The sequence below is a fragment of the Drosophila elegans genome, unplaced genomic scaffold, assembly GCF_018152505.1.
Source record: "Drosophila elegans isolate 14027-0461.03 unplaced genomic scaffold, ASM1815250v1 contig_814, whole genome shotgun sequence".
Lineage (NCBI taxonomy): Eukaryota > Metazoa > Arthropoda > Insecta > Diptera > Drosophilidae > Drosophila > Drosophila elegans.
The window spans coordinates 13,288,482-13,313,961 of NW_024546167.1; the positions used below are offsets into that span (position 1 = coordinate 13,288,482).

Consider the following 25,480-nt stretch of genomic DNA (forward strand, 5'->3'; position numbering starts at 1 on the left):
AAAAGCGTAATCACTTATTTCCGAAATTTCCTTTACGTTCTCATTTTCCGTTAAAAAGACCAACCACCATCGAGAGCTGTCAAATTGGGTTGATCTGTCAGAAAACACAGAGCGGAAAAGGAGAAGAGCAGCTGGTGTTGCTGCATTTCGTTTCTTTGCCTCAAAGTGAGCAGTTTCGAGGCACCGAAATTGTCGGAAAAGTTACCAAAAAAAATAATTTGGCAACACAGAGGAATAACAAATTGCAAAAGCTAAAATGCTATAAAGCCAAGGCCGATTCGGCAAAAAAGAGACAAATCAAAGGAGGGAAAACCCACTTAAACTTCAAATCAAAATGAATCGTCTGCTGCTGCAGTGTTTGGTGACCACCATTCTGGTCTACAAAGGTCAATAAGTAACATAAAACCCTAACTGATAACTGATACTGAAAACTTGAGTCCTTTAACCACATATGGCAAACATTAAGAAGGATAAGTAGTTTTAAAATTTTGGCTATTGTCGAAATTGCCAAGATGAAAAATGTATATGCTGCTGGATTATATAAGACGGTGGTCAGTGCGCAGACTCCAAATGAGTCTGGGACCGAGCCATCAGACATCTGGACCAGGCATCGGGGGAAATAGGTCAATGTTTTTGCCAGCACGCGAGGCGGAGCAAAACAAACGCACATGCGAATGCGAATGCGAATCCGGAACCAAAACAGAAGCCTCGTTGAGGGGTGGATTTTTTTTATTGGGGGCAGGACTTGTATTTGCCCAGATGACTGACACAGCTGTGATTTATTTATCCTTACAGTCACTTCGGTGCCCACCAGCACGATGAGCACCAGCATCCAGACCACCTCGGAGATTCCGCAACAGGACGACGACGACGACGACTGGGAGGAGGACGATGACTCCCTCGAATCCGATGACGATGGACGCGTCTACAAGAACCCCCGCAACTCGCCCTCCACCGAGTGTCCGCGGGATGAGGAGCAGGCCACCCTTCTGGGCCAGAAGTGCTTGAGGAAGTGCTCCTCCGACGAGGACTGCAAGAGCAAGAAGAAAAAGTGCTTGTGCGACGGTGTCTGCGGCAACTCATGCATCAAACCAGGTGATAATATATTATATGTGCACTACATCAAATACAACATTTTTAAAAATATTGCCCTAAGGCACCTGAAATAATTCCTTTTTTCACTATACAAATGAAAAGGATTATCCTAAAATCAGAACACTTAAATTACTAGTTTACTTACAAACTTAAACCTTTTTTTTGACTCATAGCTTGACTATTTTGTTGCTAGATTGTTTTTACAAATTTGCAATGATAATTTATTTGATTTATTACAAATTAACTTAAATCAAATTTTGCTGCGTAGACTTGAAAGAAACAAAAAGTTATAAATTGATTTTAACCAAATGAACATGTTAAAAAAAAGTTTAACGCTGATGTTTTTATTTTTATTTTAATTGATTTGTATAAAACTAAATCATTAAAATGGTATTTGGTATTTTTAAAAAATACCAAAATAATATATTTAAAAGATGATCAATGTTTACTCAGAAGGTATAGGTTGAAAGATGGAATGGAAGATATAAATCGCTTTCAGGGAGTAAAAATAAAATGACTAATTTAATTTCTCCATTTTGAAATTCATTTGCTGTACTAATTGTTTGTTTAAATTACACATTGTAAGCATGAAAAAGGGTTTTATTTACAATGTAATTTTTATTTCATTTAAAGTAAACATTTAAAACCCTTTTTTTTCCCTAGATCGCGAATGTCCGGAACTAGCTCAGCCCAGTTTGGGCCAGGTCACGGTTGGAGGACGCCACTTTGGCGCTCGTGCCTCCTATGCCTGTCCCCATGGCTTCCATGTGGTGGGTCTGCAGAGTCGTCTTTGCCAGGCGGATGGCAATTGGGCCGGTGCCGAGCCAGCCTGCAAGCAGAACAGTGAGTGATATGAACCAACCCAAATAAAACAAGAATATAACCTTTTTAACCACCACATAACCACTAGTTTACTGCCTGAAACCGCCGCAGATAGAGCATGCCCGGAATTCGGCGCTGCCGGAGCAGGAAACCTTCGACCTGGACTCCACGGTGCAGTACCATTGTCACACCGGCTATGTGACCAATGGATTTCCGCGGGCCAAGTGCCTGGCCATCGACAACCTGGCCAGTTGGTATGGACCGGACATCCAGTGCGAACGTGAGTGATCCATTATGACGCAAAGAATCCTCTTTGATACAATAAAAAACGAAACGATTTCAGCTCGATCCTGTGGCCAGCCACCGGATCCGGCCTACGGATGGCATGCCGGCGAGTGCTACACCTACGGCTGCAAGATCACCTACAACTGCGGCACCGGATACGAGCTGGTGGGCAAACATGAGCGCTACTGCCAGTCGGATGGGTCGTGGACGCCCAAGGAGCTGCCCACCTGTGTCTGTGAGTATTGCGCTGGCGCCGCTTTGGAACCGCCTCTCTGACCTCTCGCCCTCTGACCTTTGACTTTAAAGCGGATAGCGCAAATGTAACCACCACCCAAGCGTCGTTGTCCTAGGCGAAGCGGCCCCCGCCCCCCCTGTTGCGTCCCGTTTCCGACTCCTTGGAGCTGGCAATGTTGGCACAGACCCCCAAAAAAATATCCAAAAACTATAACCTATATGCATATGTGTTAAGGCGTACTTTTTGGTCAGGGCTCTCAAGTTCTCCACTCGGAGTTCTCCGATCCCCTTGACCACACACACACTTCTCTTCCTCCTAATCTAAATCTAAATCTAAATCAATCTCCAACTCTGATTTGATCTAGCGTTACAACAGATTGTTCAAATTGTTTATGCCATACCTTGTTGTCGTTGTTGTTGGCCTATTAATGTTGAATGAATAAATAAAAGTTACCGCAAATCTTGAGCAAAAAACAAACAAAAAAAAAAAGAAGAAATTTAATTGAATCGAAACCGATACGTAAAAGTTGTTTTATTTGGTGGATCAATCGCGAGCGGCTTTCAAAGATTTGTGGTAACTTTTAACGTACCCATTACCCGTACCCGTATCCCCGTAATCGTATCTTTAGCTCTATTGCTAACCTGCCATGTGTCCACTTCCTGAACAGTGGTCACCTCGGTGGTGTGTCCCACGCCGGAGAATCCCAAAAATGGCAAGGCCACCTACACCACCCTGGCCTACAACTCGGTGGTCAGCTACGAGTGCCGCTACGGCTACACCCTGATGGGCGAGAGCTCCAGTCGCTGCGGAGCGGATCGCAAGTGGAGCGGCACACTGCCCACCTGCAAGGGTAAGTCCACATCCACTTCATTCTGTGTTTACCACTTGATGGACTCCATTTATACATAAGCAATAAATCACTTTTCTATGACTTTACTAGCTAGTTCCAATCTAAATAAAAAACAAATTTGAGAAATTCAGAGATTTAACACTTCAAACTTAAGGAAATCCCAAGAATTAAATAGAAAAAATAGTATAATTTTTTAGAAAATATTAGAGTTATTTATTGTTTAGACTGCTTATACTTTATACTTTAAGAAGATTTAGATTTTTGTAAAATTAAACTAATAAAACAAAGTTTTAAAACAATTTTTGAAGACTAATTCTGTTGCCCACTGCAATTACGCTAATGAAACCCTTAATCCCTTCGACAGAGATAAACTGCGGCCATCCGGGAGTGCTGTACAATGGATGGATCGAGAACATCGAGGCGGGCACTGGACTGGGGGCCAGCATCATCTTCCGCTGCCAGCCGGAGATGATGATCAATGGACTGGGCTCGAGCGTGTGCCAGATCGATGGAAGGTGGCGGAACGCACTGCCCGAGTGCCTGGCGCCGTGTGTGGTGCCGACCATATCGCAGGGCAATGTGTACCCCATCGAGATCACCACGGATGAGAACGGGACGACCATCGTCCATCCGCCGACGACCACCACCCAGTCGCCAAGCCAAACGCAGAGCATTGGCGGCGTGGAGAAGGTGAAGCATGGGACGGCACTGGAGGTGAAGTGCGATGAGAACTACGAGTTCCCGGTGTCACTGCTCAGTCCGCCCACCTGCAACAATGGCACCTGGAGCATCATTCCGCGCTGTGTGCCCGCCAGGTGCAAGAGCATGCCGCGTCCACCCAAGCACGGCATGGTGATGGCCCCCAAGACGGAGCACGGCATGAAGGCGCGGTTCAAGTGCAAGGATGGCTTCAAACTGGTCAGTCCCGAGGGCAAGGATGTCACCGATCCCCATGACTATGTGCTCACCTGCTCCTTTGGCAACTGGACCGGGGAGACTCCCAAGTGCGACGAGGTCTTCTGCTCCTTTCCCGGCTACATTCCCAATGGCAAGGTGCTCCTCGTGGGCAACATGGGACTCTACGACTACCGACCCTATGTGAAGAAGATCGTCAACAACAAACAGATCATGTACGATTGCGACAAGGGATATGTCTTGGAGGTGCCTTAAATTAAGGGTATTTTATTATTATAATTACTGAATGGTTTCTGTTTAGGTGGGTCCACCCGGTGCCACCTGCGTGGGCGGCAAGTGGCGTCCTCTGGATCTGCCGCAGTGCCTCCTGGGGCAGCATCCCCGTCTGCGCTGGAATCGCCGCCGACGTCGCTCCCTGGAGATCCGCCAGCTGAGATCCATGTATCTCCTGCAACGCCAGCGACAGCTTCAAAGGCAGTTGGTCGAAAATCAGAACTACATTAATAGGGGTAAGTAAATTCGAACTATAAGTTGCCAACAAACTTAAAATTATGGAGACATTCTATTGCCCCCGAAATTTCTTTTATCCTTATTGTAGCTGAAAATTAAGGAATTAGGAATACAATAAATATTTTTTTAATATTTTATTTGACTATAATCGGAATAAATTTTAATAACTAAAAATGTAACATCAATTTGAAACATATTTTCCACATTATTTCAAATATTTTGTTATTGAATCCTGAAATTTAAGATGCATATAATTAACATTATTATTTATTATTTTTAATTAAACTACATATATAATAGCCAGATAATTAATTTTTTCCCATACCATTTGTTTTCCAAGTGTAGATATTTTTGCAATATTAAAAGATTATTTATTACCTTCTAGTTACCAATCCCGCCGAGAAGTCGTTGCACCGGGTGAAGCGCCATGCCAGTCCCCATCCGAATCCGAAACCGCATCCACAGCCATCGGAGGACGACCTGGTGTCCAAGTATTTCCAGAAGCTCAAGGAGCGTTATGAGCGATACGTTAAGAAGATGTTAGGACGAGATCAGCTCTACCAGAAGCTGCACGCCCAGGATGCACGCCCAGGTCGAGTGGGTAACAACCTCAATGGCCACGATGGAGGACCGGTGATGATGCGGGGCCACTTCAGGGAATTGGAGAGCGGCAACAACTACCTGGGAGCCAGTGGTGGAGGCATTGGATCCGGAGGTGGAGGTGGAGTTGGAGTGGTGCACCTGCCCAATATCAATCAGGCATCGCGGAGTCAGGTGGCTCATCTTGGTCGCCCTCTCAAAGATGATCTGTTATCCAATGGATCTCCGCCGGTTTCCTCGCGCAGCTTCCACCTGAACTCCACCCGATCCTACATGGATCAGTTGAGATCGCAGATGGTTCGTCGTAGGCGCAAACGGAGCTCCAGCATTGGACAGGCACCTCCTCCATCGGGGGCCACCATTCCGGAGGCGGAAGTGGACATAAGCGACGGAGGAGAGGCGGCAGGAAAGGGGGGCAGTGGCAAACGACTACGTGGACCCTGCGAGGATCTCGACTGGGACTCCTTCGGAAATGTGACCACATTGCGGCCGGGCAAGGTTCCGGGCAGGAATGCCGTGGGCATCATGCTGCATCTGGAGTGCAATGCCGGCTTCAAGCTGAACATCAAGGGCGACAATGTCACGGCACGCTGCATCAGGGGCATCTGGAAGCCGGAGACGCCCAAGTGCCTGTCCGCTCCGTGCTTGGTGCCCGCCGTGGAGCATGGCCAGTACTTTAAGGTGGAGCCGCACACCAAGCAGCTGAGCGACAAGCCATCGCTGACCCCGCTTTCCACCTACGAGGAGATCCAGTCCAACGAGTTCATCACCCTGGAGTGCGAGGATGGGTTCAACATTCAGGTGGGTAAATTAAATATTTTAAAAAGTTCATTATATTTTGTAGAGATCATTTTAAGGTATTTTATTTCCAACTTTCTTTTATTTATTATCAAATTTTTTATACATATAAGAAATTCTTTAGTTGTAAACATTAAAATTTATTTAATGAAATTATTTTAAAAAACTCCTTTAAAAATCGGTTTTTGTATCAAAACAAAATGCATTTTTTTTAATCGATATTGGATGGATTTTATAGGTCGCACCAAAAAACAGCGTAAAAAGTCAAATGGACTACAATAATTTTTGAAAAACAAGATTTTAATTGATGAGTTTATTTACCAAATGTGAATCCAAACTTTTTAAAATTGTTCAAGCCTTATATTTCATTTAAAATATTTCAATAAATGTTTAAAAATGTCTTTATTAATTAATCATTTAAATTCCAGGGCTCGGCTCAGCTGCGCTGTGCCCATGGATCCTGGTCGGTGAACGCCTTCTCCGAGTGCACATCGGTGCCCTGCACATTGCCCAATATTCCAGGACTAATCTACGATGTAAGGATCACTTATCAAACTGTCTTTTCAATCTAAGAGCGCCATTTAACCATATTTCAGGGTGGCTATCGGGCGGGATTGACCATTGGCCATGGCAGCAGTGTCAGCGTTCGCTGTGAACTCTCCACCAACGCCAATCCCATAGAGATGTCCTGCCACAAGGGCGTCCTCACCCCGCCCAGTGTCCCCTGTGAGTCCGGACTGAGAAAATCCCGCGAGGAGCTGGAGCATGCCACGCCCACGCCGCATCCCAAGGTGGTGGAGCACAACGAACTGGACAACGAGCACGATCACGACCACCACGACAACAGCACGGATGAGCACGACGACATGAAGATGTGCGGTCCACCCATGCTAACGGATGGCGCCCTGGTCTACAAGTGAGTTATGGTCTTTCCTGGCATGGCTGCTTAATAGTCCTCTGATCTCTGAAGGAATGCCGAGCATCCAGAGCTTGATGGCGCCTACGAAAGCGGCACGGAGATCTTCTTCAATTGCATCCCAAATGCGGCCGGGGATCGACAGACGTGGCGCATCATCTGCGACAATGGACTGTGGATAGGACGATCCTACAATTGCGGTGAGTTATAAAAGGTTTTCCCAAGCTGAAAGCCTCATTTTCAAAGGCAATTCAAAATTGATTACAAAACAATAATATTAGAAAAACATGTTCTGTAACTGAACAAATATTTTAAAAATTTAAAATTTTGTTATTTAATATTTATTTCTTTAAATACCATGACTATTTAGAGAATGGAACTTGTGTGTTCAGAAACAACGAAGCAAATGTGGTTAGTTTTTATAACGACCTGGAGATCCGTGAAGATGTTGTAGACTTTCCCCCAGGAGCCACAATCATATCCAGGTGAGTTTTCTAAATTTTCGATTTAAATTTAAAAAAAAAAAAAAATTAATTTTTTATCAAACATAAATCCTAATTTTTTTTAAAATGACTTATTAAATGAACATAAAATACAATAAATCTATGTTACATATTTTTTTTAAAAAAAAACCTACATTTTTTCCAATAATTTATTTTAGATGTATGGACATTGGCAAGTTTTCGATGACGGGCAGCCACGAGAGGACCTGCATCCACTCGGAGTGGACCAACACCAAGCCCGTGTGCTCCGGCCTCAATCAGGAAAATGACTATGCCAGTGGGTAGTTTACATTTGAAGCTGTTGTTGGTTAATCTCACCTAATTCGATTTCCAGTGGAGAAGGCCCCTACCATCCTGTTCCGCCACCAAAACGGACCCATTGCCCAGAGCAACGATGGCAAGCTGATCGTCTATCCGGGAACCACTCTGCACATGGAGTGCCTGTGGATGCGGCGCTTCGGAAATCCCAAGTGGAACGTCAGTCACACGCACAAGTGGGTATCGGGTAATTGGGTACACTGAATGAGGTTTAAAACTTGTCATTTTTAATTTACTGACCAATTAATTTCAGCAAGGGGTATGTTTAAAAATTACTTCTGACCTAAATTTCGATTTCATAGACTATTTATTGCGATTAGATATCTTTTATAATAATTAAGGACACATTGCTCTTTTGTTAATAGGAAAAGATTATTTGGCTAATGCTAAGAAGCCTATTGTTAAAAGTTCAAACGGGATATTATTGTATAATTTTTCAAATTACTTTTGAAAATATTCAGAAAGGAAATTCCGTAATGCCTTTTTTCTAAAGGGATATATATATATATAGGTGTATATTGTCTGTCTTGAATTAAAACCCTCTAACGAATCCCCGTGACTTTGCAGGAACTACACGGAGGGCTGGGTGACGGAGGCAGACGAGGGCCGCGACTCGACGCTGGAGTACCGCCTGAGCATCGTGGACGCGGCCAGCGACGACAGCGGCATCTACTCGTGCATGACCCCGGCCCGGCACGAGCACGCCGTGGAGGTGGTTGTGCGGGCGATCAACTGCCCGGAGATACCGATGCGGCGAGGCCTGATCGTGAACACCAACGATACGAAGCTGAGCACGCGGGCGCTGATGTCCTGCGCGAACGGGAACTCACTGATTGGCGCCTCGGAGCTGTTCTGCATGCCGAGTGGCAATTGGAGCGCTCCGTTGCCGGTTTGCGAGAGCGTCGAGTGCGGCGACATCCCGCTGGGGATGGGCGGCAATGCTAGCTCGCCGCGAGTCTCCGTGCTGTCGCGCGAGGTGGGCGGTCGGGCGGCCTTCTCGTGCTCATCCGGCTACGGGCTGCGAGGCCCGGCGGAAGCCATCTGCAATCCGACGGGCGAGTGGTCGGCCCCGCTGCCCACCTGCGTCGAGGTGCAGTGCGACAATCCGGGGGCGCCGCAAAACGGTTACGCCCAGGGCTCGGCACCTTACCGTGCCGGCGATGTGGTCCAGTTCAATTGCAACCCGGAGTACATGATGCAGGGCCAGCCGATCATTGCCTGCCAGGATAACGGGCGCTGGTCGGGCGGCCTGCCCAAGTGCGTGCAGGCCTGCTCCTATCCCGGCACCGTCATCAGCGGTCGCATGTCCTCCGTCAAGTTCTACTACGCCATCGGCGAGAGCATCACCTTCACCTGCGATGCTGGCCTGGATCTGCGCGGCTCCAAGGTGCTCAAGTGCCTCAAGAACGGCAAGTGGTCGAGTGCCATACCCACGTGCGTGACCAACGAGGGTCCCGCCGGCGGAGGAGGAGGTGGAGGTTCGGGAAATGCGGTCTCCGGCAAGCACCTATCCACCAGCATGGGCTAGAGTGACTCCGCTCCGTGAGGTGATGACGAGATCGGCACCAGAGTGATACTAATACATATTACCTACTAAATAATGCACATTCCAGGCGCACAGTCACGCGTTTACTAACTAATAACGACATTATTGCGATTCAATTGTAACTGTAACGAAACTGTAGCCCTGTACTGTATCGCAAGGCCATCATTTTACTATTAATAAATGTTCGTCGAATAAACATATTAACGGGTTTGTTTTCATAGCGTCTTAAACCTTGCGAATAGTTTTTAAAATTTTAAATAAAAACATTAGATACTAATAGTACCTGAAACAGTTACATATTTAAATTCAAATTCAAATTTAAAACAGTGTTGATCAGTGCCGCAAGTTCTCTTGCACTTTACACCACTGACCGATGCTATTCGATTAATCCGATTAGTGTCTCAGTGAGATGTAATCGATGCTTGCAGAGGAAAACATCGATGTTGCCAAATTTGTAGAACCAGCGATAGTATCGTATAAACATTCCAGCACTACCCAAATCGCATTTAAATTTTAAAACGCTGGCAAAAATCTCACTAGCTTAAGATTCTTTTTAGTTTTTATCGATTAAGTGCAACGGAAAGTGCTCTCTCCCCGCCCGCAGTTTATTTTTTATTTAATTAACGTTCTTAATTGCTATTTACCTGTCGCCCACGCACTGCTGTTGCTATTGCTGTTGTTGTTGCCACTGTAGCTGCTGTGTGCTGTTGTTGTCGCTGGTGTTTTTACTGCTCGGGTATTATTGTTGTTGTTGTTGGTGCAAGGACGAGTGACGTCCTTCAAAAAAGGCGCAACAATTTACCCCGCGCAACAAGGTGTTTTCGGGGGGTGGCGGGAAAATCAATAAATAGCAAAGAGGCAAGTGCATACACAAGTGCTATACATACATACATACGTATACCGCTGTGGCCGCGTGTGTGTGTGTGCGTTGTATACTAAAACTTTCTTTTTCTAGGCAGCCAGCTGTAAAAAATAGCCAGCTAAACAACAAAGGGATTTCGGTCAAAGAAAATCGGTAGCCCTATTATGGACAACACGGGCGATGATAGCGACAATGATGTGGTCACCGATTTCCTGAACTCCAACTGCTGCGAATCCTCGGAAGCGTTGGTTAATGGTGGCTCTGCCACCCGGAGTGCCTCCATCGAAAGTCAGAACTACTGCATACCCGTGATAAACGCACCTGCTCCCGCTCCTGCGCCCGCTGCAGCTGCTCCTGCTCCTGTTCCCGCTCCCACATCCACTCCTACCAGCGTTATAAACAACAACATGATACCCACCATCAATGTGACGCCACACAGTCCGGCCGTGGCCTCCAAGTACCTCAACATCTTCGAGGACACACTCAGCCAGCTGCAAAATATCCGGGAAACGGTCGTCCAGATGAAGAACTCCTCCTCCGCCAGCCAGCACGTGCAGGATGGCAACTTGGTTAATCATGGCCTACTCAGCGCAGCTATATTGAGCACCTCGCTGCCCGATCTCACGGGCGCGGGAACAGGACCCGTTTCCAGTGGCGCCAACTACGCCATGTGGTCGTCGACGGCGCCGCAGCAGTGCCTGCTCCTGCACACGGATCGCAGGAAGTCGTGGACAGCGGTGGACGACACCAGTGCCGGGGGCGACTGCACCAACAAGAGCGTGAGCCTGTCCAGCCTGGACAGCGAGGAGCAGGAGACCATCCGCGTCACCGAACAGCGACGAAGGTCGGCCAGGAACAGCACTGGAGGTAAATATGTTCTGTTAGGGATTGGTTGGTGGGTTTTACTAGTGGTTTAGCCGGTGGTTTAGATAGTTCGATGCCTACTACATTAGTTTAAAAATTGAATCTACAATCTCAAGTATCATCTCTAATGTTATACAAATCCTGTCTGCATATTTGCAAAAATAAATCTAGAATTAAATTAGAAATGTATAAAGCTACATTTTTGGAACATTGCTGAATTTTTTATTTTTATATTTAATAGGCTGTCCTTCAATGACAATGTTTTGTTCTACAAGTTCAATGAGATCTTCATTTGACCAACTTAAAAGTAAATAATCTAATTCTCCGAATCGGATCACTTACCATTTACACTTCCGATATTTTTGATCGAAATCGTTTGTTTAAAAATAATTAATAAAGTATTTAGATGAAAAGTTTCCGTTTCAAGTGGAATGTTGGCCTGCAATGAATGAAATAAGCAATTTGAAATAGTACTGTAGCTGTTTTTTTTATCTTTATACCCCTGGTGGGTTGGTGCTTTATGAGAGCTATATAGGTGAAAAAGTAATTATAAAATCTGAATATATTTGTTCCATGCCTCAGAGGTTTTTCAAATCACCTACATAATTTTATTAAAAGGTTTTGTAGTAGAACTGAGGTAAATAGTCCATGACAGACTTGATTTCAATAGATCTATATTAATATAAGATAATCAATCAAAATGAAACCACCATCAGTGGTTTTCTTGAAATAGATATGCCACTGAACCAAAGTGTAGGGGCTCGCACCAAGTTAGTTTCGATTTTGATAAGAAATTCCTCAAAAGCCCCTTATCTGGGAGCACCTGTAGAACTTTGGCATTGGTAGCTCCGACCATGCGAATAGAAACCCCAATGATTAGTAATTACTAACTAGAGCCTGTAACTTCCGTCGCTCCAGGTATTTCCACCCACTCGCTAAACGAGGCGGAGCTGGCCCGTGACTTTGAGAGGATTGCAGCGAAACGCAGCCTGGCCACGGAAATCATCAGCCGGATACCGCTGCAGAAGAGCATATCGACGAGCTCGATCATCGCCAAGGAGGACATCAAGGCGATCGCCCGCCACCTCACGGACAGCGAGGATGAGAACCAAAGTCTGCTGCGGGCCCACGCAAAGATCGAGGTCTACGACAACGTAGAGAAGCGTCCCAAGCGCGGTTCACTCTTCTTCCGCAAAAAGAAGCCCAAGGCGAAGACGAAGTCTTTGGTGGGCGGACAACTCAGTGCTTGTGACGTGTGCGGAGCGGCCATAACACTGGCCCAGATCAAGGAGCACCACCTGGAGTGCAAGGTGAAGAAGATGGCGGCGGGCCAGGACTTTTACGACGGTCCGGATGGCAGTGCGTACAGCAACCCAGAGGATCAGCCGCTGATACGTTCCGAACTGCAGTTCCTCAACGAGCCGCTCATTGAGGCGCAAGATTTGGGCGCCGATCCCACACTGGGCATTGTGCTGAAGGAGCACGACTCCTGGACACCCAATGTGCCCAGGGAGTTGCTCAAGACGCTCAAGGAGCTGCAAATCAAGCGGCAGGAGCACATCTATGAGTTCATCATGACCGAAAAGCACCACTGCCAGACCCTGATCGTCATGCAGAAGGTGTTCGTGGAGAGTCTGGAGCGGCACTTTCCATCGCTCAACCTGAACAGCATGTTTCCGCGCCTGCAGCAGCTCACCGACATGCACACCTGCTTCCTGCGGCAACTGCGGCTCAAGCAGCGCGAACAGCCCATGGTGGACAGCATTGCCGACATCCTGCTCAACTTCTTCTCGCTGGAGCAGGCCCAGTGTCTGCGTCTGGCCTACGGCGAGTTCTGTGCCAACCACCGCAGCGCCCTGGATCAGTTCAAGCTCTGTTTGACCGAGCCGAGCTTTGCCGAGTGGTACAAGCACTGTCTGCAGAATCCGTTGCTCAAGAAGAAGGGCATACCCGAGTGCATCCTGTTCGTGACGCAGCGCCTCACCAAATATCCCCTGCTGATCGAGCCGCTGCTGAAGAGCGCCAGGGACAACAAGCTGGAGACGGACAAGTTGCAGCATGCCCTCAATCTGGTCAAGTCGCTGCTGGTCGATGTGGACGCGTGTGTGGCGGAGAAGGAGCTGCGCGAACGCCAACTGGAGATCTATGGTCGCGTGGATGCCAAATCGTTTGCCATCTACAAGAACAAACCGTTTCGCAAGTTCGAACTTGGCGTGGAGTCGCGACGGCGTCTGAAGTTTGATGGACTGGCCACGCTAATGCAGGGCAGGGCCAAGACCCAGCTTGTCCTGGTCGTTGTGCTCACCGACTGCCTGTGCTTTCTCAGCGAGAACTCCGGGCACAACAAGTACTCGTTCTTTACGCCGGAGCACAAGGCTGGAGTTGTGCCGCTGCAGAAACTGCTCATCCGCGAAAAGGCGGGCACCGAGTCGCGTGGCATATACATCATTAGCTCCAATCCGGACTTCCCCGAGATGTACGAGCTGAAGGTGCAGACGCCCAAGGACAAGAACACCTGGATCCAGACCATCCGACAGGCCGTGCTCGACTGCCCGGCCACGGACATCATCGAGGCGGAGGATCTGACGGCCGAGGAGAAGCTGCGCATTGGCGTCAACAAGCGGGAGACCATCGAGAAGATGCGGCAGAAGGACATCGAACAGGCCCTGCTGCTGGAGGAGAAACTGATGCTGCAGCTCAATCTGCTCAAGGAGCAACAGCCCTTTGGCGATGTGCCCGGCGCCAGTTCGAATGGCAGTGCGGCCAACTTTCTGGCCGCCTTCGGCTCCTACAAGGATCTCGTCAGCGCCGACTGCGACACGGTTGAGCTGTGGCGCCGGGTGCTCAACACGGTGCAGGACATTAGCCAGCTGGCGTCCACCATTTACTCGGCGGCCACGGGTCTGCCGGTGTCCCGAACCCTCAGCAGCGTGGGCGAGAAGCAGAGCGATCAGTACGCCTCACCCACGCTGCCCAAGCGGGCGGAGACCTTTGCGGGCTTCGATGAGAAACGGGGCAAGCTGGCCTCCAAGTTGGTACTGACGCCCAGACTCCAGGAGCTGGAGGAGAAGCGGGAGCCGAAGAGCGGAGCAAGTTCGGTGGCCGAGCAGCCGCTGGAGAACAACTATGCCGTGCTGCAGGTGTCGCACCATTTGCAGACGCTGCTCTGCATCATCTCGCAGCAGATGACCACCATCCACAGCCTGCAACTGCAGCTGGCCCTCTACCGGGAGAGTCCCCGGTCGAGTGCGTACACGCACAAGGATCAGCTGGAGGAGTTGCGCAACCTGCAGGACAAGCAGCAGGAGGAGAAGACGGCCTGGCAGCGCCAGCAGAAGCAGCAGCAGGAGGAGCTGGCCGAGCTGCGGGCCCAGCAGCTGCAGCTGCAGCAGCAGATCAAGGCCGAGCAGGAGGATGTGCGTCAGCAGCGCGAACAGCTCTACCGCAAGATGGAGTTGCTCTCCAGCCAGGGCCTGTTGCTCTCGCCCAGCACTCCGCTGCCCCCCGTCGTTACCAGCAATCATCCGCCGCCGCATGCCGTCATGCTGGACGACAACCATGAGACGGACAATGGACTGAGTGGTGTGGCGGGCAGCAGCAGCAGCAGCACACCCAGCATGGCCGGCACCGTGGATCGACGCAAGGAGAAGTGGCTGAGCGGCCCGTCCAGCTGCAAGACACCGCCGGTACATCTGCTCAGTGCCAACAATGCACCCAAAGCCAACGCCACCTTGGTCAAGCAGAAGCTGCCCATGAAGCTCTCCTCGCTCTCGTCCGTCGGCAGTTCCAGCTCCCGCGTGGATAAGTCCGCCAGCTTTAACAGCGCATCCCCAACGCCCTACAACTCGGCGGCCAGTGTGCAGCAGATGTTCCCCCTCAAGTTGGCTGACCGGCGCATGGCCACGCCCTCCAATTGTACAACGACGCCCCCGGGCATTGTGCCGCAGCATTCGCGAACAGGCAGCTCGCCGGCGATCATTCAGCAAACAACGACAACGGCAACGCCCACGGCCACTCATACTCCCACTTCGGCCTTAGTGTCACGGACAGAATCCGCTGCCGCCGTTCACTATTCACGGACGCCGACGAGCAGCAGGACGGGATTGGCAAGGACGGCAATGCCAGTGGCCACTGGCACAGCGCCGCGAGCCAAGCCCGAGGAGGAGGAGATCTACTTCTGACGCCAGTTCACGCCGGAAGTTGAAATCTAAATGTTGAACCATTTGAAACCAAGCTGGTCCGGTTTCCCATTCCATTCCGATGCTCCCTTTGCTAGAACAAAGCCGCAAACCTGAAACTTTTGGAAACATCAAAAACAGGAATTACCTGTTGAACTATACCTAAAGCATTCCAGACTCTACAATGCATATTTTCATACTGCCCCATTTAGGCTCAACATCGCATCGCATATATTTATCTTTATATTTTTATCCCTAACTTAGGAAAACGTACTGTACTTAATGGTATTCCTCACAGACTCGCTACCAATCCAATGCATCTCAAACTGTTCAGTAATTTATTTAAAACAATTATTTATTTACAATTATTTATATATATTTTAAAGGAACTTAACTTCAGACAAATGATAAAAAAACAAAATACAATAAGAATTGAATGTTTTCTAACGAATTTTACTTCTTCCAATAAAAGAAACCTATTCAATATTTATGATATAGCCAAAACGAAATGTGTAAAGCGTTTGAGCGTTTATCCAAATTAGATTAAGGCACTTGTATACCCAATATATATGTTTATATATACATATGTAATCGCGAATAATGACATTTCATTTTGAACCTGTTTCTTTGATTTTCAAGTTGCGACTTAATAACATTATACAAGCTTTTTGCTGTGTAGTTTTTACACGTTGTACATACGTTTAAATAACTGTTTGTATTTTACATTTTCGTTCCTCGCTGTAAGTGTTTTTGAATTGGGAGGACACTTGAAACTGATCCTAATCCTTCTCATCTATGCAATAACTTAAGCTCGCTCCAATAAATGTTTAAAATTATAAAAACTAGTGGTTTATTATTCAGTTAAATGGGAATACGGTAATACAATTTACTATTCAATTGACAAATGTTTATTTTCTGTTGCGGGGTTAACAAAAATCATCTCAAAATGTGGAAACTTAAAATCATATTGATTTAAAATAAAAAAGAAAAGATTTTAAAATGAATTTCGAACAGCTTTCTTCCAAACTGAATATACTTTATAAAAAACAACTGTATTAATAACGTTATATACAATGTACATAAAAATACATATCTGTATGGTTTGTTCCTTAAATATCTTTTCTGTGGCACTTGGTTTGTACTGCAACTACACATCAAAGTCATTCTTGCGCGGACACTTGTTTCTGGTGTGTCCCTCCTGCCGACAGAGACCACAGCGACGGGATTTTGGTCCATCGGCTGTGGCAGCAGTGGGTTGACTGCGTCCGGTTGCATTCCGATTAGATGATCCCCAAGAAGAACTGGAACTGCTGCTGGCACCTGGCAAAAATATTACATATTTAAGTGACATTTTCTTGAACTTCTGAACCGAACTCACCTTGATTTTGGTCCTCGTCGCCCCATTTGAAAAAGCCGCAGGACTTCTCCCTTGTGGGACACGAGAAAAAGGGTCTGCCCTGATTGGGTCCGTCCTTCCGCACGGTCAGCCTGCTTGCCACTTGGCCGCAGGTGCACTTCACGTCCTCGCCATCGGCTGGATTCGTGGTCTTGGCGTTCCTCTCCTGCTTTTTCGTTTGAGTTATGGTGACGGTGCTGCTGGAGTTGGATCGCATGGACGATTGGCCACGCTGGGAGCTGCTCTGCTGAATGCTGGGCAGGGTGGCCACGCGATTGCTGCCCCAAGAGGAGGCACTGGTTGCGGACTGGGCAGCACTGCCAAACGAACTACCGCTCCTCGATGAGGATGATGCTGGCTCATCGGCCCACTGAAAGAAGTTGCACTCATCCGATTTGGGGCACTTGTAGAACTGCCTGCCCTGGTTGGGTCCATCCTTACGCACGGTGTGCTGGCGCGCTGGCTGCTGGCATCCGGAGCACAGCACCGTTTCCGGCTCGCCAGAGGATGTGGGTGGAGTATCCCATTCGTCGGTGTCCCACCTGGCTCTTTTAGCTGCTAGTTTCGGGGGAGGAGTGGGACAAGCTGAGACCAGTGTTGTCCGTTGTCCCCGACTTCCCCACGTCATGGGCCTCTCCTCTGCTTGGTCCTGCTCGTGCATCCATTCCGAAAGACTCTTGTCCAAGTGTTCGTCCTGTTGGGCATTTCCTCCGTTCACTAAAGCCTCAAATTCAGCATCATCGTCCGCGGCAAAGGCGGCTGCAATGTCATCATCCAGTGGCACCAAGTTGGAAGTTCCCGATTGGGGTCTACCCGATTCCACGGAGTCGGCCGCCGCCAACATGGCTTCCTCAAAGCCATCATTGCTATCGAAGAATCCATCCATTGCGCTGTTGGGTGAATTTGTAGTGGCTGCACTGGTAAAGAAGCTGCGAATGCTGCCCGAAGATTTGCTGCTCGTGTCTTTTTTGGCAGTGGCCTTCGGAGCCTTTTTCGGCTTGGGTTCACTTGGTGGTTTCTTGGCTGCTGGTTTCTTCGGTCCGTTGCCAGGTTTATTGCCCTTTGGTGCTGAGGGATTTCCAAGGCCTCCGCCGCTACCCCATCCTCCACCGGAACCGCCTCCTCCTCCTGAACCACCTCCTCCTCCTCCAGAACCGCCACCTCCTCCTCCTGAGCCGCCACCACCTCCTCCTCCTGAGCCGCCACCACCTCCTCCTGGTCCTGGGCCAGGACCCCAGCCGCCACCTCTCGCCTCGCCCACAATACCGCCCACTCTCTTCACCGAATCCAAGTTGATGTTGAAGGTGGTGCGAAAGAGATTGTCGCAGGGCAGGCAGGTCTTGTACCAGCCGTGTGGCGAGTTAAACACGCCGCGATAGTAGGGCGTGCTCAGGCGGAACTTGAGCATTCGGTGGCCAGCGCCGCAGGTGGGACAACACTCGTCCAGCACGGACACATCCCTGCATTCGGTTGGTAACCAGACCACGTTCTTGCAGTCGGGAAAGTTGGTGCAGCCTATGAACCAGCCCTGCTGGTTCTTCTTGGCCTTCAGCGCGAGCGGTGCCTGATCGCACTTTGGGCACTGGAAGAGCGTCTGCAATGTGGCTTGGCTCTGGCCATTGGCATCTGATCCCGATGGATCAGATGCAGCAGCAGGCGTCTCATTGATGCGAGCCGCTATCTTGGCATCCATGGCGGTGATCTTCTCGGTGATCTGGCGGTAGGACTGTTTGTACTTGGCTATCTGTTCGGTGAGCACAACCTTTGGATCTTTCTGACCCTGGCAAATTAGTTTCAGGTCCGATTCAAACTCAGCCCGCAGCATGGGCTTGGCCAGAGCCAGTTCCATGGCATCGTAGCCCTCGTAAAGACCCATTCCAATGACGCCAGGCACCAAGAAGCCCTTGTCCAGCACTCCGATATATCCACGCTCCTTTATCGTGTTTATGTGCTCAGCGTGTGTGGCATCCGTGCCAATGCCGTGCTTCTCCATGAGTGCAATCAGATCCGCTTCGGTCAGCAAGGGCGGGGCCGTGGTGGCTCCCTCGTGGAGAGACACCTCAGTGGGCTCAAAGCGCTGCCCGTTCTCATAGTGATGGATCTGCTTGGCGCTCCACTTGTCATACACATACACGTCCAGGTAGTTGCGCTCATGAATGACCAAACCACTGGCCGTGAACTTCTCGCCGGCAATGTCAATGTGGACAAGGGTTTCGGAGCCAACGGCATCCTTGCTGATGCAGGCGAGGAAATGTCGGACTACTAGCTCGTAGACTCGAGCCTCGTTTCCCTGCAAATCTGCAGGAGAAATTAGCAAAAAGTAAGACCTTGCAGTGCAAGAGTAGGTAAGGATTTCACTCACTATCCGCCATCTTAGTGGGATGAATGGGGGGATGCGCCTGATCCGATTTGTTGCCGTTGCGAGGATTTGGGCCCCACTCCACCACGCGCTGAGCAAAGGCTCCCCAGTCGCGGTGACCCGTTTGCATCTCAACCAGTGGCGCCAGCTCAAATTCCTTGGAGAACTGATTGGTTTCCGTGCGCGGATAGCTGATGAAACCCTTGCTATACAGTTTCTCCGCAATGGTCATCGTCTCCTTGGCCGACAGCTTGAGTTTCCTAGAGCCGAGCTTTTCCATTTCCACGGTGTCCAGTGGAGTGGGTCGCCATTTGTGTTTGGGCTTCACCGTAACGCTCTCGACAAGCGCCCGAGGCGCTGGCTCGGCCAGGCAGAGTAGCAGGTGGTTCTCGCAGGCTTCCTTGTCGAAGAGACGGTTTCGGGCCCAATTGAATTCCACCGTAAGGTCATCAATGGTGTGCAGAACTGCAAGGGAATACAAAGTGTTTAGCTTAACCCTTCAATGGGTAATCCCTTGCTTCTTACCCTTAATCTTCCAAAAGGGCTCCGAAACAAAGGACTCCACCTCCTTGTAGCGCTCGGCAACGAATCCCAGGGTGGGAATCTGGCAGCTACCGTACGAGATGAGCTTGTCGGCGATCTTCTCGGGGAACAGTCGCTGCAGGCGCATGGTCTGGAACCGGGTGATGGCGGCTCCCGTGCGTAGATCCAGTTCCGTGCGCACATCCACCGCATCACTCTGCCTCTTGTCCGGCTGGCCCAGTTGCTGGAGTGCCCGTCGCACCGCCACCGAGGTGATCTCCGAGAAACTGGCCCGGTAGACCGTGAGGTTTGGCTTAATGGCCCGGCACACGTTGATGATTTCGTAGCCAATGTTTTCACCCTCGCGATCGCAATCCGTCCACACAATCAATCCCTGGCAGCCGCGCACCTCGCGCTCCAAGGTCCGCTTGATGGGCTCGTAGTCCCCGCCCACGGTCTTCTTCACCGGAGCATCGAACAGGGCGCTTGGATCCACCGTTCGCCAGTTCTTGAAGGACACCATGAACTCCAGTTGCATCAGGTGACCGGATACGGAGGTCATCACCATTTTGGCATTCTGGCCACGCACAGGTGCCTCGAAATCATACACTTTGTTGTACACTGAGTAGCCCTCGCGCTGTGGGCGGGGAATCATGAAAGTTATGGTTTTATCCTATATTTCTGGTTAAATTCCATACCCTACGTGCTGCGCCATTGGAAAGCAAGCCGGCAATCGTTTTAGCGGCATCGTTCTTCTCCGCCACGTTAAGGAACTTCATCTCCTTGCCGGGATTAGCGCAGAAGCATCTGTGTGCGGCAAGAACGGGGCGAAAACATTTTAAGGCAGCTATCATTCAAAGAAATTCGCAACAAAACAAAAAACAAACATCTAGTCGCGCCATACGTAAAGATAAAATATCGATTAATTTATCGATTGGTTATATTACTGTGCTGTATTAGTTGGCAGCGCGATTATTTCCCTCTGAATAAATTACTGCTGGTAACACCGTAGAAAAAGCGGGATTTTTCAAAATGTGACTTCAACATTCATCTTCTAAATGATAATAAATTCTAGTTTTTAAAATAATTTCTCTATCCCACCCAAAAAACACATTTTATTTCTCCTGAAATACGAAACTATTTATTTTATTTATTATATCTCTCTATATAACTTGCTGTTTTGCATTCACGTTGCTACGATTTTTTTCTTTTTCTTTTCATTGCGCTTGTTTTTGGGGACTTTTTCTTTTGCAATTTTTTTGTTTCTTTTAGTGTTTTATCGTTTTAACTCAACATAAAATCTTAACAATTATATATCTGCATATATATATATTTGTATGTAAGAAAAGGATAGAGTGAAAAATGTGTAAATACAAAGGTAGTTCACGATCTTTAACCAATGTTTTTAGCCTGGCGCCGTTTCGCATCGTGCCGTGGAGTTGGTTGCATTTCGCTTTTAAAGTTGTAGTTTTCAGTGTTGTTAATTCGGACTTAGGCCTAGCTAAACTCATTCGTATTTGTATGCGATTCATAACTTATGTTCAGTAAAATATTAGTAATATTTAGAGCGTTTAATTATGCCGAAAGTGTGCAGAGTGCTTCGCTGCGATCCTCCTCTTTTCCCGGCACTGCCGCACACTCCGCAGTTAGATATAGAATAACAACAAATACATGTTAAGGGTTTCCTAACACTTGTGAGCCACTCGGAGCTTCCCCGGCCGCCTCAGCAGCGCAGGGCGGTGCATCAACGACGCCAGGAACGATCCTCGGACTCCTCGTCCTCCTCCTCATCCTCCAAACGCAGCTCCGGCAGCGTGTCGCTGCCCAACAGACTCTCGCTCTCGCTGACGGACTGGATCAACTGTTTGGGATTCTCTAGGCTGGCGGCCATGGCAGCTGGTGTGTTGGTCTTCTCAGCCGGTGCCGCCATCGGAACCGGTGCGGGTGTCACCACGGGCGCCCACGAAATCTGAGGTGGCATATCGACAATTACTAAAATGCCTTATGCGGAAGGCATTATTTGTGTTCCACTCACCTGCAGGCGCTTGTCTTTGTACATTTTGCCCCGGAGCACGGCTTGTTCGGCATTGAGGCGGGTCGCATAGGAGAGTATTAACTGTGGAATCTCACGGTCTACATCATGCTTGGAAATCTCGCCAAAGTTCTGTGAAATACAGCAGAATAATTGTTAATTAATCACTTATACTCAATAATAGATTTAAATCCGTAAAACTACGACCAATCTCTGTGGATAACTCACCTTAAAGTGCCCCAGGACAAAGTCAGCCTCTTCGGCTGCAAAGCCAGTGACCACAATAGCCTTTGGTCGCCTATCGACGCGCGTGGGTCCCTCCGGCAGATTCGGACGCTTGCGTCCTCCACCGGCTGCCCCGGAAGCTGCCGCAAAGTGGGGCGACTTGCTGTTGTTCGCGGCTGGTCCTCCGCCGACGCCTAGATTGCGCTGCAGCTCCTCCAGTCGCTTCTGTATGGCCGTGGTGTCGTTGCCCTCCTGCTGCTGGGCAATCAGCTCCAGCTCCATGTCCAGCAGCTCCTTCTTCTGCTGCTCCTTGGTCTTTTTGACGGGCGGCTGCTGATGCTGCTGTTGCTGCTGGATCTGCGCCTGAAGCTGATCCTGCTCGGCCTGGATTTCCTTGCGTAGCTTGTCGATTGTCATCTGCAGCACTTTGATTGTTTGCAGGGTGGGGGCCCTCTGGGCATCCTGCTGGTCCATTCGCTCCACCAATTCCAGTGCCGTCTTCATTTGCTTCATGTAGCTCTGGAGCAATTCCTGTTTGCGTTTGCGCAGCCCGTTGGCCAACAGATGCACTGCTTTTTGCTGTTCTTCCTGCTTTTTGCGTATGCTGGCGGCATTGGCAGCCGGATTCATGGGACGACCTGCTGCGGCTCCACCAGCACCTGCTCCAGCCGCTCCGCCCGCTGGCGTCGTGTTCAGCTTGAGACGCATGGAGGCGGGAGCCGCTGTGCTGGCCTGCTCTGCCGCCGGTGTGCCAATATTGCCCGCCCCCGCCTCGGTGAGAGGATTGGCGTTGCTGATCTTCGCACTATCTGCATTGGGCGTGGGTACGGCGGGAACGTTGTGTAGATGGTACTGGCTAGCGTTTTTCCGGCCACCGCCTCCTCCACCGCCGCCCATCTGGTTCATCTGTCCCACGTCCGCTCCGCTGCTGTCGTTGTGCCAGAAGACCTTGATGAATCTATTATTTAGCACCGCCTCCGTGCTCCTGTAGGCCACATTCGCTTCCGCATGGGTGGAGAATGTCACAATAGCTGCCTCTGGATCGCCCTCGTACGACACCTGGATGTTGACGATCTTGCCAAACTTGGCAAAGTGGTTGTTCAAATGGGCAATGGTGTTCAATCCTCGCGGCACCTTCCTCAGCTCCAACGAGCTGTTGTGTTGCTGCATGTTGGGATTAACCCGTGGGCCAAGGCGACTGTTGATTGGCACCTTTCGTTTGGTGGGCACATCTGCAATGGCCACCGTATCTTCCAGCTCGAAGCGCCGCTTACCCACCTCAGCCACGCCGCCAGAGGGAGCGCCATCGACCACCGGTATGGGAATCAGTTGGCGCTGCAGCGGTGTGGTCACCGCAGTGGGATTGAAAGGGAATGGCATCATGGCGGGCTGCGGCGGTGCGCCGGGGTTGCGCGCGTAGTCAGCGGGATTGGGAACGCCCATCGGATTGGGCACAGATCCGCTCATCAGCGTGCTGGGTCGCACATTACCGCTGAACGGGTTAATAGTGGTCTGACCTGGCTGCGTTGGCGGGGGCACTGGTCCCTGTCCAGCTCCTGGCGGCGGTCCTCCGCCTCTCGCCCATATCTCGGGCGCATCCGGATTGTACTCTCGCATGGACATCATCAGGGCCGAGTTGTTAATGCCCTCGAACACCACCGGGTTGATGCCGTGGTCCCAGGGGCACGTCTCGCCCCTGACACAGTAGCCCTTCTCGTCAAAGTCCCGGCAGCGCTGGCGAGGATGGGCAGCCGGATGCTCCACGGGCGTAGGCGCTGCTACTGGAGCGGGAGCTTGATTGGCCTGGGCTGCCTGCAGTCTCTCCGGGGAACTCTGGTTGCGGCGTGCGTTTCGCTCAGGCGACATGGATCGGCTGTGGGACCGCCGACTCTTGTTGTTGCCAAATCGTGGACGTTCATCAGCATTACCACCGATGCGCCGACGTTCAAAGTTTCGCCGGCCATGGTGTCGATTGTCGGTCTGGGAGCCAGACGGGGATTTGTTCCGGAACTGGCGTTGGGTTTTCTCACGTTCGTTCACTCGCCGGTCGCGGGACCTTGAGCGCCGAAAGGCGCGCTCGTTGGAACGCGACCGGGAGCGAGATCGGGACCGCAGAGATGCGCGTCGTCGACGACTTTCGCGTGGCTGGTTTTCCTTGTCAGCATAGCCCGCTGTCAGACCCGCTCCGCCGACTCCTCCTCCTCCTCCAGTCCCGCTGACGCCGCTGCTTCTGCCCGGTGGACTGGCACTGCGCACATGGTGGTGTTGGTAGTTGGAGGCGGACTGTGGATTGTGGGACTCTTTGGTTTTGTGCTGCTGAAAAATGGAGAAATAAGAGAAGGTTCTAGCAGTGAGGGACAAACAAGACTCACATCGAAGGCTGGCTTGGCATCTGTAGAGGCGTGCGAGGCAATGCCGGCATCCTGGCTAATGAAGGCCAGCGCCTCGGCTTCCCTGGCATCGTGGCTGGCCTGCTCCAGCTTGACCTGATTGCTATCTGGGGTTATCACATTGTCTTTAGGTGCCGGTGGCGGGGAGTCGGCGGCCAGCACGGCCTCGATATCGTCCTGGGCCCCATCAATGGCCAGGGCCAGTTCCTGGTCGAGATCCAGCTCAGCGGCGGAGGCACTGGAGGCCGCTATCAGGGGGGCGGCAGGCACCGTCAGGTACTCCTCGCTGGCAATGGCATCGAAGAGTCGCTCCACGAAGCGCGTCGTTTCCTCGGACAGAAAGACATCCAGCTGCTCGATCATGATCCGCTTGAGGTCCTTATCCGATTTGTCCTTCTTGAGCAGCGCGATGACATAGCGCGCCAAGGCCGAAGAGTCTGCATCGCAGCTGTAAGGGGTGATTTTTTAGTTAGAGAACTGGCTTGGTATACCAAAGGAGCAGGCAAGAACTTACAGTGGCTCCAGGACCACACTCAGCCAATCCTTGAGCTTGTCCGAATTCTCCAGTATCATGCTGAGGCGGGTTGTTGCTACTGGTTGGTGTTTTTCTTTTTGGTTGGGGGCTACTTGCGTTGGTCTGGGCTAATCTGGGTGGGGGGTTAATCGTGCTCGGGGGGCACACACGCCCGAAAATGTATTTTTAAGATGACCTCTGCCGCTCAGGCGACGTTTCTACTGGGAATTGGGGCACTGTTGAGTTCCGGTTAACGTGTTTGCTTCTGCTTGATCCTCTGCAATAAGAGATTTCTGCGTTTATTTCACTTTTCGTCGATTTTTTTCCTGCCCTTTCAATTAAATGTCAGCGCTGATCTGCTTCTTCTTCCCGCTCGGCTATCGTCAATAAGAAAGTTTCTCGATTTTGCTACCCGATACTTTTTGCTTGCGTACGAGCACGACGCACACACACAGCCAAACGCACGTACACACACACACGCACACAGACACGCAGGCACTCACATACATACACCCCAGCAGCACCCAGTTTTTTGCGCCCAAATTTAATGGATTTTCTGGTCACTTTTCCCTACGCAAACACTTTTGGCACATACCTCAAGCCTTAAATATAACTTATGAATAATATTTGTACAACAAATCTAAGTTTAAACAGTTATTTTTGTAATTTTCACTGCACTTTTCCTGTTGCAAGGTTGCTTCTTGACGAGTCTAGGCTGCGTACTCGATATATCGGCAGAGTAATC

General features: G+C 49.9%; 4 protein-coding genes across 7 annotated transcripts; 2 read left to right on the forward strand and 2 right to left on the reverse strand.

Annotated features, from left to right (window-relative positions):
* The first annotated feature begins 104 nt into the window (after nucleotides 1-104).
* On the forward strand, nucleotides 105-9,589 carry LOC108138909 (protein lev-9). 2 transcript variants are annotated; one of them, XM_017261461.2, is made up of 16 exons: nucleotides 105-386; nucleotides 796-1,095; nucleotides 1,759-1,938; nucleotides 2,006-2,197; nucleotides 2,261-2,437; nucleotides 3,105-3,287; nucleotides 3,652-4,448; nucleotides 4,504-4,711; nucleotides 5,098-6,113; nucleotides 6,539-6,646; nucleotides 6,707-7,026; nucleotides 7,081-7,226; nucleotides 7,397-7,511; nucleotides 7,688-7,806; nucleotides 7,864-8,023; nucleotides 8,415-9,589. In XM_017261461.2, exons 1-16 carry the CDS (start codon nucleotides 335-337, stop codon nucleotides 9,373-9,375), a joined length of 5,034 nt encoding a protein of 1,677 aa, XP_017116950.1. In that variant the 5' UTR covers nucleotides 105-334; the 3' UTR covers nucleotides 9,376-9,589. The 2 variants fall into 2 exon arrangements, with proteins under 2 accessions (XP_017116950.1, XP_017116952.1); XM_017261463.2 differs by lacking the exons at nucleotides 3,105-3,287; nucleotides 3,652-4,448; nucleotides 4,504-4,711; ... (6 more) ...; nucleotides 7,864-8,023; nucleotides 8,415-9,589 and adding an exon at nucleotides 2,509-2,927 and having other exon boundaries at nucleotides 115-386.
* Nucleotides 9,590-9,870: 281 nt separating this feature from the next.
* On the forward strand, nucleotides 9,871-16,139 carry LOC108138824 (rho guanine nucleotide exchange factor 18). 2 transcript variants are annotated; one of them, XM_017261325.1, is made up of 3 exons: nucleotides 9,871-10,251; nucleotides 10,349-11,122; nucleotides 12,038-16,139. In XM_017261325.1, exons 2-3 carry the CDS (start codon nucleotides 10,420-10,422, stop codon nucleotides 15,298-15,300), a joined length of 3,966 nt encoding a protein of 1,321 aa, XP_017116814.1. In that variant the 5' UTR covers nucleotides 9,871-10,251; nucleotides 10,349-10,419; the 3' UTR covers nucleotides 15,301-16,139. The 2 variants fall into 2 exon arrangements, with proteins under 2 accessions (XP_017116814.1, XP_017116815.1); XM_017261326.1 differs by having other exon boundaries at nucleotides 10,353-11,122.
* A 43-nt stretch (nucleotides 16,140-16,182) lies between these two features.
* LOC108138825 (DNA topoisomerase 3-alpha) lies at nucleotides 16,183-20,467 on the reverse strand. Its single transcript, XM_017261327.1, has 5 exons — nucleotides 20,273-20,467; nucleotides 19,578-20,211; nucleotides 19,056-19,517; nucleotides 16,676-18,991; nucleotides 16,183-16,617 (listed from the first exon to the last, which is right to left on the reverse strand). Exons 1-5 carry the CDS (start codon nucleotides 20,426-20,428, stop codon nucleotides 16,445-16,447), a joined length of 3,741 nt encoding a protein of 1,246 aa, XP_017116816.1. The 5' UTR covers nucleotides 20,429-20,467; the 3' UTR covers nucleotides 16,183-16,444.
* A 225-nt stretch (nucleotides 20,468-20,692) lies between these two features.
* On the reverse strand, nucleotides 20,693-25,451 carry LOC108138910 (zinc finger protein swm). 2 transcript variants are annotated; one of them, XM_017261465.2, is made up of 6 exons: nucleotides 25,331-25,451; nucleotides 24,736-25,012; nucleotides 24,204-24,669; nucleotides 21,835-24,144; nucleotides 21,610-21,738; nucleotides 20,693-21,543 (listed from the first exon to the last, which is right to left on the reverse strand). In XM_017261465.2, the coding sequence occupies exons 2-6, from the start codon at nucleotides 24,792-24,794 to the stop codon at nucleotides 21,319-21,321; spliced, it is 3,189 nt and encodes a 1,062-aa protein (XP_017116954.1). In that variant the 5' UTR covers nucleotides 24,795-25,012; nucleotides 25,331-25,451; the 3' UTR covers nucleotides 20,693-21,318. The 2 variants fall into 2 exon arrangements, with proteins under 2 accessions (XP_017116954.1, XP_017116953.1); XM_017261464.2 differs by having other exon boundaries at nucleotides 21,835-24,147.
* Nucleotides 25,452-25,480: the final 29 nt, after the last annotated feature.